General features: G+C 49.6%; 1 protein-coding gene across 2 annotated transcripts in view; it reads left to right on the top strand.

Moving 5' to 3' along the window:
* Positions 1-14728, top strand: part of LOC110535133 (BMP-2-inducible protein kinase) — a 104066-nt gene that overhangs the window by 77588 nt on the left and 11750 nt on the right. The window contains exons 13-15 of one of the 2 annotated variants that reach the window (XM_090191238.1): positions 5377-5657; positions 5940-6136; positions 7720-7848. In XM_090191238.1, coding sequence (XP_090047364.1) covers positions 5377-5657; positions 5940-6136; positions 7720-7848 — 607 coding nt within the window. Of the gene's footprint in view, positions 1-5376; positions 5658-5936; positions 6137-7719; positions 7849-14728 lie in introns of both variants that reach the window. The other variant, XM_036936476.2, reaches the window with a different exon arrangement.

Genomic DNA, 14728 nt, shown 5'->3' with positions numbered 1-14728 from the left:
AGATAGCAGGGGTAGTAGGGAGGTGGGGAGGAGTTAGTAGGGAGGGGGGAGGGGTTAGTAGGGAGGGGGGAGGGGTTAGTGGGGAGGGGGGAGGGGTTAGTGGGGAGGGGGGAGGGGTTAGTGGGGAGGGGGGAGGGGTTAGTAGGGAGGGGGGAGGGGTTAGTAGGAAGGGGGAGGGGTTAGTAGGGAGGGGGGGTAGTAGAGGGGGGGAATAGTAGAGGGGGGGAGGGGTTAGTCGAGGGGGGAGGGGATGGTAAAGGGGGAGGAGAGGATAGGAGAGGGCAGTAGAGTGGGGGGGGACTAGCAGTAGAGTGGGGGGGGGACTAGCAGTAGAGTGGGGGGGGACTAGCAGTAGAGTGGGGGGGGGGGAACTAGCAGTAGAGTGGGGGGGAGAATAGTAGAGTGGGGGGGAGAATAGTAGAGTGGGGGGGAGAATAGTAGAGTGGGGGGGGGGAATAGTAGAGTGGGGGGGGGAATAGTAGAGTTGGGGGGGGGGGAATAGTAGAGTTGGGGGGGGGGGAATAGCAGTAGAGTGGGGGGGAAATAGCAGTAGAGTGGGGGGGAAATAGCAGTAGAGTGGGGGGGAAATAGCAGTAGAGTGGGGGGGAATAGCAGTAGAGTGGGGGGGGGGAATAGCAGTAGAGTGGGGGGGGGGAATAGCAGTAGAGTGGGGGGGGGGAATAGCAGTAGAGTGGGGGGGGGGAATAGCAGTAGAGTGGGGGGGGGGGGAATAGCAGTAGAGTGGGGGGGGGGACTAGCAGTAGAGTGGGGGGGAGGGGACTAGCAGTAGAGTGGGGGGAGGGGACTGGCAGTAGAGTGGGGGGGGGGGGCTGGCAGTAGAGTGGGGGGGGACTAGCAGTAGAGTGGGGGGGGGCGCTAGCAGTAGAGTGGGGGGGAGGGGAATAGCAGCAGAATGTGGGGGGGACTAGCAGTAGAGTGGGGGGGGAATAGCAGTAGAGTGGTGGGGGAATAGCAGTAGAGTGGTGGGGGAATAGCAGTAGAGTGGTGGGGGAATAGCAGTAGAGTGGTGGGGGAATAGCAGTAGAGTGTGGGGGGGAATAGCAGTAGAGTGGGGGGGAGGGGGAATAGCAGTAGAGTGGGGGGAATAGCAGTAGAGTGGGGGGAATAGCAGTAGAGTGGGGGGGGGACTAGCAGTAGAGTGGGGGGGGACTAGCAGTAGAGTGGGGGGGAGGGGGACTAGCAGTAGAGTGGGGGGGAGGGGGACTAGCAGTAGAGTGGGGGGGAGGGGGACTAGCAGTAGAGTGGGGGGGAGGGGACTAGCAGTAGAGTGGGGGGGAGGGGACTAGCAGTAGAGTGGGGGGGGGGGACTAGCAGTAGAGTGGGGGGGAATAGCAGTAGAGTGGGGGGGGTAGCAGTAGAGTGGGGGGGGGTAGCAGTAGAGTGGGGGGGGGACTAGCAGTAGAGTGGGGGGGGGGGGAATAGCAGTAGAGTGGGGGGGGGGAATAGCAGTAGAGTGGGGGGGGGGAATAGCAGTAGAGTGGTGGGGGAATAGCAGTAGAGTGGGGGGGAGGGGACTAGCAGTAGAGTGGGGGGGAGGGGACTAGCAGTAGAGTGGGGGGGAGGGGACTAGCGGTAGAGTGGGGGGGAGGGGACTAGCGGTAGAGTGGGGGGGAGGGGACTAGCGGTAGAGTGGGGGGGAGGGGACTAGCGGTAGAGTGGGGGGGAGGGGACTAGCGGTAGAGTGGGGGGGAGGGGACTAGCGGTAGAGTGGGGGGGGGAATAGCAGTAGAGTGGGGGGAGGGGACTAGCAGTAGAGTGGGGGGGAGGGGACTAGCAGTAGAGTGGGGGGGAGGGGACTAGCAGTAGAGTGGGGGGGAGGGGACTAGCAGTAGAGTGGGGGGGAGGGGACTAGCAGTAGAGTGGGGGGGAGGGGACTAGCAGTAGAGTGGGGGGGAGGATAGCAGTAGAGTGGGGGGGGGGGATAGCAGTAGAGTGGGGGGGGGACTAGCAGTAGAGTGGGGGGGAGGGGACTAGCAGTAGAGTGGGGGGGGGGGACTAGCAGTAGAGTGGGGGGGAGGGGACTAGCAGTAGAGTGGGGGGGAGGGGACTAGCAGTAGAGTGGGGGGGAGGGGACTAGCAGTAGAGTGGGGGGGAGGGGACTAGCAGTAGAGTGGGGGGGGGACTAGCAGTAGAGTGGGGGGGGGGACTAGCAGTAGAGTGGGGGGGGGGGGACTAGCAGTAGAGTGGGGGGGGACTAGCAGTAGAGTGGGGGGGGAGGGGACTAGCAGTAGAGTGGGGGGGGGGGGACTAGCAGTAGAGTGGGGGGGAGGGGACTAGCAGTAGAGTGGGGGGGAGGGGACTAGCAGTAGAGTGGGGGGGAGGGGACTAGCAGTAGAGTGGGGGGGAGGGGACTAGCAGTAGAGTGGGGGGGGGACTAGCAGTAGAGTGGGGGGGGGGACTAGCAGTAGAGTGGGGGGGGACTAGCAGTAGAGTGGGGGGGAGGGGACTAGCAGTAGAGTGGGGGGGAGGGGACTAGCAGTAGAGTGGGGGGGAGGGGACTAGCAGTAGAGTGTGGGAGGTGACTAGCAACAGGCCCACTACTCAGCCATGTCACAACATCAACATCAGGCCCACTACTCAGCCATGTCACAACATCAACAACAGGCCCACTACTCAGCCATGTCACAACATCAACAACAGGCCCACTACTCAGCCATGTCACAACATCAACAACAGGCCCACTACTCAGCCATGTCACAACATCAACAACAGGCCCACTACTCAGCCATGTCACAACAGGCCCACTACTCAGCCATGTCACAACAACAACAACAGGCCCACTACTCAGCCATGTCACAACATCAACAACAGGCCCACTACTCAGCCATGTCACAACATCAACAACAGGCCCACTACTCAGCCATGTCACAACATCAACAACAGGCCCACTACTCAGCCATGTCACAACATCAACAACAGGCCCACTACTCAGCCATGTCACAACAGGCCCACTACTCAGCCATGTCACAACAACAACTACTCAGCCATGTCACAACAACAGGCCCACTACTCAGCCATGTCACAACAACAGGCCTACTACTCAGCCATGTCACAACAACAGGCCCACTACTCAGCCATGTCACAGCATCATCAACAACAGGCCCACTACTCAGCCAGATCACATCAACAACTACTCAGCCATGTCACATCAACAACAGGCCCACTACTCAGCCATGTAACAACAACAGGCCCACTACTCAGCCATGTCACAGCATCAACAACAGGCCCACTACTCAGCCATGTCACATCAACAACTACTCAGCCATGTCACATCAACAACAGGCCCACTACTCAGCCATGTCACATCAACCACAGGCCCACTACTCAGCCATGTCACAACAACAACAACAGGCCCACTACTCAGCCATGTCACAACATCAACAACAGGCCCACTACTCAGCCATGTCACAACATCAACAACAGGCCCACTACTCAGCCATGTCACAACATCAACAACAGGCCCACTACTCAGCCATGTCACAACATCAACAACAGGCCCACTACTCAGCCATGTCACAACATCAACAACAGGCCCACTACTCAGCCATGTCACAACAGGCCCACTACTCAGCCATGTCACAACAACAACTACTCAGCCATGTCACAACAACAACTACTCAGCCATGTCACAACAACAACTACTCAGCCATGTCACAACAACAGGCCCACTACTCAGCCATGTCACATCAACAACAGGCCCACTACTCAGCCATGTCACATCAACAACAGGCCCACTACTCAGCCATGTCACAGCATCAACAACAGGCCCACTACTCAGCCATGTCACAACAGGCCCACTACTCAGCCACTACTCAGCCATGTCACATCAACCACAGGCCCACTACTCAGCCATGTCACATCAACAACAGGCCCACTACTCAGCCATGTCACAGCATCAACAACAGGCCCACTACTCAGCCATGTCACATCAACAACAGGCCCACTACTCAGCCATGTCACAGCATCAACAACAGGCCCACTACTCAGCCACTACTCAGCCATGTCACATCAACCACAGGCCCACTACTCAGCCATGTCACATCAACCACAGGCCCACTACTCAGCCATGTCACATCAACAACAGGCCCACTACTCAGCCATGTCACAACAACAGGCCCACTACTCAGCCATGTCACAACAACAGGCCCACTACTCAGCCACTACTCAGCCATGTCACATCAACAACAGGCCCACTACTCAGCCGTGGTAAGAGCTGTAGTTTAGACATATTGAACACAAATCCTGTAAGTTGCAGATGAACTGCAAGGTATACAAAATAAAATATGGGTTACCACACCTCTTGTTTAGGAGCGTAAGAACATGCAGAGTGTGACAGGACGCTGGAAACAGCTGGCTATTTCATTCTGTGTCAAATATATCCCCCAAAAATTAAGCTCCTTCTCCAAACGCTCACTGGCATCTCCCTCGCTGAACAGACCTCTGCCAAAACGTAAAGGGTGCAGAGCAGTGACTTCATCCCAAAAATATCCTACCGTTCATATTTACGTACCCTCTGTGTCAACCGTCGCCAACACCAGTCATCCAAATACGTACTTTAAAGGCAGAGTCAGTTTTAGCTCGTTTTCCACCCAACGGTTACCATCTGTTTTAATTTCAGCAGCAATCTGCTCCGTCCACACGGTTATCAGGGGAAGGGAGAGGAGGAGAGGGGAGGGGAGAGGAGAGGAGGGGAGAGGAAGGGAGAGGAGAGGAGGGGAGAGGAAGGGAGAGGAGAGGAGGGGAGAGGAAGGGAGAGGAGAGGAGGGGAGAGGAAGGGAGAGGAGAGGAGGGGAGAGGAAGGGGAGAGGAGGAGGAGAGGAAGGGAGAGGAGGGAGAGGAAGGGAGAGGAGGAGGGGAGAGGAAGGGAGAGGAGGAGGGGAGAGGAAGGGAGGGGAGAGGGGAGGAGAGGAAGGGAGGGGAGAGGGGAGGAGAGGAGGAGAAGGAGGGGAGGATGAGGGAAGGGAGGGGAGGATGAGGGAAGGGAGGGGAGGATGAGGGAAGGGAGGAGAGGAGAGGAGAGGGGGGGAGGGAGAGGAGAGGAGAGGGTAAAGCTCCACCGGTTCGCTGTGTGTGACTGTGTTAAATTGTGACATATGAAGCAATTACACAGAGGAAATCAGGCTCTCTCTCGTCCGTTGTAGTCACTTTAGCAAAGTGAGTGTTTTAGGAAATATCACTTATCCATACATTTTGCGTTTCGTCACTGTCAAGCCATAATCAACCTTTTAATATAAGTCTCTATTACTGTCAGTCCTATGGTCTGATCCTGTCCATCACAGATTCAGTGTGTCTGTAATCATGTCTCTCTCATCGTCAACGTGACATCACTGTTACCTCGTTCCCCTCCCCTGTCAGATGCACCAGTACCACCAGGCCTTTGCACAGCAGCAACAACAACAACAACAACTACTACAACAACAGCAACTACAACTCCATCAACAACAACAACAACAACTACTACAACAACAGCTACAACATCAACAGCATTCCACCCAGCAGCCCACTGTGACCTCCCCGCTAGAGTTCCAACATCCTTTGGGCTCTTTTAACCCGCCTGGATCTGGGGTCAGCCCTGGGGTCGTGGCAATCGGTGCTGGAAATGTGACACCTTCCCCTGTTGAGGCTCTATACACCAGGTAACATCCCTCAGTCACTTCATACCCCAATATTTATGTGCCTGTAATGTCTGTCAGTAGCACAGACACCACAAGTAATACAGCACATCATAAAGCATCTCAATCTATGGTGATCATTAGCCTGCCCCACTTCATATCTTCCTCTCTGTTCCTCTCTGTTCCTCTCTGTTCCTCTCTCTTCCTCTCTGTCTCTCTGTTTCTCTCTTCCTCTCTGTTCCTCTCTGTTCCTCTCTGTTTCTCTCTTCCTCTCCCTCTCCCTCTCTCTTCCTCTCTCCCCAGTAGAAACCCTCTGGTGGACCTAAAGGTGACCACCCCTCCCCCCCGGACCCAACCCCAGACCCTGGTCACCCCCCAGAGCCTGGTCACCCCCCAGAGCCACCCTCCTGACATGTCCCGCTGGAACCCCTTTGGAGAGGACAACTTCTCCAAACTAACAGAGGAGGAACTTCTGGACCGCGAGTTCGACCTCCTCAGAGCAAGCAAGTGCCCCGTCTTTTACCTTCCCCCAGCAAGTGCCCCGTCTTTTACCTTCCCCCAGCAAGTGCCCCGTCTTTTACCTTCCCCCAGCAAGTTCCTGGTCTTTTACCTTCCCCCAGCAAGTTCCTGGTCTTTTACCTTCCCCCAGCAAGTGCCGCATCTTTTACCTTCCCCCAGCAAGTGCCGCATCTTTTACAGTCCCCCAGCAAGTGCCCCATCTTTTACCTTCCCCCATCTTTTACAGTCCCCCATCTTTTACAGTCCCCCAGCAAGTGCCCCATCCTTTACCTTCCCTCATCTTTTACCGTCCCCCATCTTTTACCGTCCCCCAGCAAGTGCCCCATCTTTTACCGTCCCCCAGCAAGTGCCCCATCTTTTACCGTCCCCCAGCAAGTGCCCCATCTTTTACCGTCCCCCAGCAAGTGCCCCATCTTTTACAGTCCCCCAGCAAGTGCCCCATCTTTTACCTTCCCCCAGCAAGTGCCCCGTCTTTTACCTTCCCCCAGCAAGTGCCCCGTCTTTTACCTTCCCCCAGCAAGTGCCCCGTCTTTTACCTTCCCCCAGCAAGTTCCTGGTCTTTTACCTTCCCCCAGCAAGTTCCTGGTCTTTTACCTTCCCCCAGCAAGTTCCTGGTCTTTTACCTTCCCCCAGCAAGTTCCTGGTCTTTTACCTTCCCCCAGCAAGTTCCTGGTCTTTTACCTTCCCCCAGCAAGTTCCTGGTCTTTTACCTTCCCCCAGCAAGTGCTGCATCTTTTACAGTCCCCCAGCAAGTGCCCCATCTTTTACCTTCCCCCAGCAAGTTCCTGGTCTTTTACCTTCCCCCAGCAAGTTCCTGGTCTTTTACCTTCCCCCAGCAAGTTCCTGGTCTTTTACCTTCCCCCAGCAAGTGCTGCATCTTTTACAGTCCCCCAGCAAGTGCCCCATCTTTTACCTTCCCACATCTTTTACAGTCCCCCATCTTTTACAGTCCCCCAGCAAGTGCCTCATCTTTTACCGTCCCCCATCTTTTACAGTCCCCCATCTTTTACAGTCCCCCAGCAAGTGCCCCATCTTTTACCGTCCCCCAGCAAGTGCCCCATCTTTTACAGTCCCCCAGCAAGTGCCCCATCTTTTACCGTCCCCCAGCAAGTGCCCCATCTTTTACCGTCCCCCAGCAAGTGCCCCATCTTTTACAGTCCCCCAGCAAGTGCCCCATCTTTTACCGTCCCCCAGCAAGTGCCCCATCTTTTACCTTCTTCCCCTTTCCATTACTGTTCCACCTGGGTTTGATTCCCACAGGGAACATGTCTGCACTCACAACGGATAGTCGCTCTGGAGAAGAGCTTCTGCTAAATGACTGACATGTAAACATATATATTAATAGACAAAAGGTTCCTGCTCTTAGTTGCCATTTGTCAATATATTAATATGTTTAATTACCTGTCTCAATTTGTTACTTTTCTGTCTGCAAACGTTCTTATATTTCACTAAATGCACTCCTGATTCCAAAGACAATTATTTATGTCTAATGTTAATTTGATGGCTAGTAAAAAAAAAAATGAATTGGAATTTCCTGTGTGTAACGATCCCCTATCTGCCCGAGCAGGTAAACCCATGGAGAGAACCACTAGCATGGAGGCAGACCGACCGCTGCAGCCAATCACCTCCGCCGCAACCGCCAAGCCCCTCCTCCCTGAATACCTGTTTGGCTCCGCCCCCTTCCTGGCTAGCGCAGGCAAGTCTTAATGGAGGCCCCTCCCCCAACCCTGTCTCGCCACGCCCCAACAGGACCCAACACTTCAGTTTGGAACTCTCCTGTCTTCATTTCTCCCCTGCCAAACTATTCTGCCCCACCCTTAAACCCCCAACCACACTCACTATTCTGTCCCCCCCTTAAACCCCCAACCACACTCACTGTTCTGCCCCCCCCTTAAACCCCCAACCACACTCACTATTCTGCCCCCCCCTTAAACCCCCAACCACACTCACTATTCTGCCCCCCCCTTAAACCCCCAACCACACTCACTGTTCTGCCCCCCCCTTAAACCCCCAACCACACTCACTATTCTGCCCCACCCTTAAACCCCCAACCACACTCACTGTCCCCCCCCCCCCCTCCCCCCCGTTAAACCCCCAACCACACTCACTGTTCTGCTCCCCCCCCTTAAACCCCCAACCACACTCACTGTTCTCTCCCCCCCCCTTAAACCCCCAACCACACTCACTGTCCCCCCCCCCCCCCCCCCCCCCGTTAAACCCCCAACCACACTCACTGTTCTCCCCACCACACTCACTGTTCACCCCACCCCCCCTCTAAAAACCCCCAACCACACTCACTATTCTGCCCCCCCCCTTAAACCCCCAACCACACTCACTGTTCACCCCCCTTAAACCCCCAACCACACTCACTGTACTACCCCCCCATTATTAATTATGATCTGAAAGGCTACACTGATCCTAGATCAGCATTCCTACTTTGAGACGCTTTGTGAAATACAGACCCTGGTGAGTAATTGCAGTCTTTTGGTGTAAATGGTCTCAATCTCAATGGGAATACGTTTTACCAGGTTAGACTTCAGAGAACCAAACAGCACATCTCGTTAATGAACAGTAGGATGTATAGTGGGGTCCCAAATTACAATACATTTTTAAAAAATCAAACCTTTTATTTTAACTAGGCAAGTCAGTTAAGAACAAATTCATATTTACAATGACGGCCTATATACAAATGATTGACACCCTCGATAAAGATGAGCATATAAAATGAATAAATAATATTATTTTAATCTAATTCTGCCAGGAGGCTGAAACTTGGCCATAAGTGGATCTTCCAGCAATACAATGACCCTAAGAAAACATCAACATCCACAAATAAGTTGTTAATTGGCCACACAAATCAACATTTTGCTATGGCCATCTCACTCTCCGGACTTGAAACCCATTTGAGAACGTGTGGATTTAATTGAAGAGGGCACATCCATCAATCATTTTTGACCCCTACCTTTTTGAGACACAAAATGTATTTATTTCTCTGAGCAATTGAGGCAACCAGATTTTTGGGCAAAAATATCCTAAAATTGTACGAGTATAAAATAAATGTAATTCTCCAATATAGCTCAGTATTGACTTATTTTACATAGCAATTTGTGTGTCAATTTCAGACCCCACTGTATATGATGGGTACAGTAGTGATTCATAATTTAGTCACAAACCAGCAGTGAAAGAATGCGTGGTTGTTTAGCCATAAAATATATATATATATTTTTTGATTTTGCTTATTGAGTCCATTTGAAACTAGCATATTTATAAATATCCTTAAATCTCAAAAGCCCCACCTTGGGCGTAATAAGTTTTATTTCCTGTTAAGAGATTTTCCAAAATGTCATGTCCCTTTTGGGTTGTACTGTGCACTTTACTACGGAACAACTATCCTAGCTGCCGCCCACACCCCAAAATTATTCATTATTACAAGAATTGTATAACTAAAATGTATCTTAAGAATTATCGTAAGAATGTCACCATTCTTCTTCTTCTTTTTTTAATGGTAGCTAAATTACATTTTTTGTTGTTGTGATATAACAGTCAGCTGTGCCCATTATATTAAAATATGTTAACTAGAGAATGACAATAAAATCCCAGAATGACTTCAGTTAAGTGATTTTTATAGTAACTTAGAGAGCAAACTGAAGTCTGACTATAAGTTAGACGTTCTGTCTGTATATCGAAATGGAAATATGAATCCCATGTCTCACTAACTTAGTATAACATTGTAGTTCAAGGTATATAGCTGAGCTAAGGAACAACCAAAAACGAAAAAAAAAAGCTGTGTGAAAGTACTTGACCACTGATTAGGTTATGGGACGCTCAGAAGGGACCGTAATTCTAGAAATGGAGCCCCAACATACGGTTGAAGTCATCCCAAAAGGCTGGAATGACAACATTTGGTGACAAATGTACAAACAGCCTCCATTTTATGTATGTATTTGTGCCATAGACGATGTTGTCAAGGTCATTCATATTTTCTTTGGTTGTCTAGTCTGTCCAAAGTCTGAAGGGACTTTCAGGGACTTATGACAAAATGTTCCAACCAATTCATCTCTGAAGTTTGTTTGTATCTACTAACCATTTCAACGTGCTCTCATTAAAGATGGGCATGAAGTTGCACCTATATTTGGGTGGTGATGTAGGGTTGTATGCTATACTACATCTGGTCCTGGAGTCTCCACTTCTAGGTCTGACAGCAGCAGGCCTGGAGTCTCCACTGCTGGGTCTGATAGCAGCAGGCCTGGAGTCTCCACTTCTAGGTCTGATAGCAGCAGGCCTGGAGTCTCCACTTGTAGGTCTGACAGCTGCAGGCCTGGAGTCTCCACTGCTGGGTCTGACAGCTGCAGGCCTGGAGTCTCCACTGCTGGGTCTGACAGCAGCAGGCCTGGAGTCTCCACTTGTAGGTCTGACAGCAGCAGGCGCGGAGTCTCCACTGCTGGGTCTGATAGCAGCAGGCCTGGAGTCTCCACTTGTAGGTCTGACAGCTGCAGGCCTGAAGTCTCCACTTCTAGGTCTGACAGCAGCAGGCCTGGAGTCTCCACTGCTGGGTCTGATAGCAGCAGGCCTGGAGTCTCCACTTCTAGGTCTGATAGCAGCAGACCTGGAGTCTCCACTTCTAGGTCTGATAGCAGCAGACCTGGAGTCTCCACTTCTAGGTCTGACAGCTGCAGGCCTGGAGTCTCCACTTCTGGGTCTGACAGTTGCAGGCCTGGAGTCTCCACTTCTAGGTCTGACAGCAGCAGGCCTGGAGTCTCCACTTCTAGGTCTGACAGCAGCAGGCCTGGAGTCTCCACTTCTAGGTCTGAGCTGCAGGCCTGGAGTCTCCACTTGTAGGTCTGAGCTGCAGGCCTGGAGTCTCCACTTCTAGGTCTGATAGCAGCAGGCCTGGAGTCTCCACTTCTAGGTCTGACAGCAGCAGGCCTGGAGTCTCCACTTCTAGGTCTGAGCTGCAGGCCTGGAGTCTCCACTTCTAGGTCTGACAGCAGCAGGCCTGGAGTCTCCACTTCTAGGTCTGAGCTGCAGGCCTGGAGTCTCCACTTCTAGGTCTGACAGCAGCAGGCCTGGAGTCTCCACTTCTAGGTCTGATAGCAGCAGGCCTGGAGTCTCCACTTCTAGGTCTGATAGCAGCAGGCCTGGAGTCTCCACTTCTAGGTCTGACAGCAGCAGGCCTAGAATCTCCACTGCTGGGTTTGATAGCAGCAGGCCTGGAGTCTCCACTTCTAGGTCTGACAGCAGCAGGCTTCAGTTATGCACACTTGCCTATACAGTAATAAGCTGCTTTCATTCCTTGATAACAACTCCATATATTCTATTTATTTTCCAAAGGTAAGTTTAACCATTAACAAGGGGAGAAGGGAATTGCTGGATTCCTCAATACCCCAGTCATTCTGTTGCATTTCATTGTCAATTTAAGAGCTTATTTAACTTCTGTTATTGTTTCCATGTTGTAATGCAAGACAGTCATACTCAGAAACATCTTGTTCAAATAGTGTACTGGTGGACAGATTTCTGATTCAACAGCCATAATTGTTTGATCTGTTATTTTGTACAATTAGAAAGGAGAAAAAAGAAAAAAAAAAGCCATTTAATTACAAGAATGACTTGAGCCATTAATTACACTGATGATCAAGTTCAAGACGAACAGGAAATGGTAGTGAAAAGTTTGGATGGTTTAAGACCTCCCAGCAGCGTTCAAAAAAACAGTATTGAATATGTTGTGTTGTTTACATTGATATATTTTCTTTCTTTATTTACAAATGTTAATGCTTTTGATTTTGGGTCATTGGTTTCACTTCCTAGCCTTTTTGTTACTGTGGTGAAACAGCCTTCATCGTTTTATATTTGGTTGCTTTAGAACATCGTCATCAACATACAGATGTTCATAGCAGCTGTTTGTTCCTGTGAAACATAACGCATCGGTTATTGTAAGAATGTCAGAACTTGTTGGTTAAGCAGGTTGTTTGTTGTGCTGCCTCTCCTGGGAAAGGAAAATATACTGCGTTAGATGCATAAGTTGTATATAAAAAAAACAATTTTAAAATATCTGTTCTTCAACAGACAAACTATGTAAATGATCTTGTACCATACTGTGAATGTTTTTTTTGTTTAAAAAAAATCTATATATACAAAATGCTTAATGGTGATAAATAAAACATTATTCAAAAAGCAATATACATTTTTTGGGGGTTTGTTTTATTGATGGCTTTTACAATGAGTAGATAGATGCCAAACGATGAGGTGTTTGTAGGTTTCTGAGTGGTAATATCTGCCCACCGTTACACCAAGATGTTTCTCAGATTAACATGGCTGTCTTTGTGGGTCTGCACCTCCTGAATGACTAACATACAAACAACAAAAAAGCGACAGACATTTGTTCTGATAATGAATTGAAGCAACACTTTTATGTTTTGGGTATTGAGAATCCTTAACCAACATGTTATACCGGTGCCTTCTGGAAAGTATTCAGACCCCTGGACTTGGTCCACATTTTGTTACGTTACAGCCGGATTCAAAAAATCTATTGAATTGTTATTTTCCCTCATCAATCTACAGACAATACCCCATAATGACATCACAATACCCCATAATGACATCACAATACCCCATAATGACATCACAATACTCCATAATGACATCACAATACCCCATAATGACAAACCAAAAACAGGTTTTTAGAAACTTTGGCTAATTTATTTTTTTAAAAGTTTAAAAAACTTATCACATTTACGTAAGTATTCAGACCCTTTACTCAATATTTTGTTAGAAGCACCTTTGGCAGTGATTACAGCCTCGAGTCTCCTTGGGTTTAACGCTAGAAGCTTGGCACACCTGTATTAGGTTCTCCCATTCCTCTCTGCAGATCCTCTCAAGGTCTGTCATGTTGGATGGGGAGCATCGCTGCACAGCTATTTTCAGGTCTCTCCAGAGATGTTCGATCGGGTTCAAGTCCGGGCTCTGGCTGGCCCACTCAAGGACATTCAGAGACTTGTCCTGAATCCACTCCTTGGCTGTGTGCTTAGGGTTGTTGTCCTGTTGGAAGTTGAACCTTTGCCCCAGTCTTTGGTCCTGAGCGCTCTGAAGCAGATTTTCATTAAGGATCTCTCTGTACTTTACTCTGTTCATCTTTCCCCTCGATCCTGACTAGTCTCCCAGTCCCTGCCGCTGAAAAACATCCCCACAGCACGATGTTGCCACCACCATGCTTCACCTTAGGGATGGTGCCAGGTTTCCTCCAGATGTGACGCTTAGCATTCGACCAAAGAGTTCAATCTTAGTTTCATCAGACCAGATAATCTTGTTTCTCATGGTCTGAGAGTCTAGGTGCCTTTTGGCAAACTCCAAGCGGTCTGTCATGTGCCTTTTTACTGAGGATTGGCTTCCGTCTGGCCACTCTACCATAAAGGCCTGATTGGTGGAGTTCTGCAGAGATGGTTTTCCTTCTGAAAGGTTCTCCAATCTCCACAGAGGAACTCTGAAGCTCTGTCAGAGTGATCATCGGGTTCTTGGTCACCTCTCTGACCAAGGTCCTTCTCCCCCGATTGCTCAGTTTGGCCGGGCGGACAGCTCTAGGGAGAGTCTTGGTGGTTCCAAACTTCTTCCATTTGAGAATGATGGAGGCCACTGTGTTCTTGGGGACCATCAATGCTGCAGAAATGTTTTGGTACCCTTCCCCAGATCTGTGCCTCGACACAATCCTGTCTCGGAGCTCTACTGACAATTCCTTCGACCTCATGGCTTGGTTTTTGCTCTGGCATGCACTGTCAACTGTGGGACCTTTTTATATAAACAGGTGTGTGCCTTTCCAAATCATGTCCAATCAATTGAATTTACCACAGGTGGACTCTAATCAAGTTGAAGAAACAACTCAAGGATGATCAATGGAAGCTGGATGCACCTGAGCTCAATTTCAAGTCTCATAGTAAAGGGTCTGAATACTGATGTAAATAAGGTATTTGTGTTTTTTTTATTTGTTATACATTTGCAAAAACTTCTTAACCTTTTTTCTGCTTTGTCATAATGGGTTATTGTGTGTAGATTGCTGAAGATTTTTATTTATTTAATACATTTTAGAATAAAACTAACATAACAAAATGTGGAAAAAGTCCAGGAGTCTGAATACTTTCCAAAGGCACTGTACATACAGTATTGTGCTTTGGGTATGGGGAATCCTTAACCAACATGTTATATAGACCGGACTGTGCTTTCTTTTTGAAAAGGTAAACAGGTGAATAAGATATTAAACCATAAGCAGCTCACTGTCTGTCTCTCTCAAAACCTCAGAGTGGAGAACATGTACTGGGTAAATCCCAGCTTTGATGTTTAATCAGTTGTAGAGTGGCGGTTATGTCTCTTTTTAATAATCCAATCTGATTGCAAAGTCCAAGTGAAAATATCCTGACACAGTCCTCATTGAGATCAAACTGTGTTTGCTGATTTATTTTACCTTTATTTAACGAGGCAAGTCAGTTAGGAACAGTGGGTTAACTGCCTTGTTCAGGGGCAGAACGACAGATTTGTACCTTGTCAGCTCGGGGATAGGAACTTGCAACCTTTCGGTTACTAGTCCAACA

The sequence above is a fragment of the Oncorhynchus mykiss genome, chromosome 11 (assembly GCF_057628025.1).
Source record: "Oncorhynchus mykiss isolate SJ-2025 chromosome 11, ASM5762802v1, whole genome shotgun sequence".
NCBI lineage: Eukaryota > Metazoa > Chordata > Actinopteri > Salmoniformes > Salmonidae > Oncorhynchus > Oncorhynchus mykiss.
The sequence above is the reverse complement of the archived record's forward strand: the minus strand, read 5'-3'. Positions and strand labels throughout refer to the sequence as shown.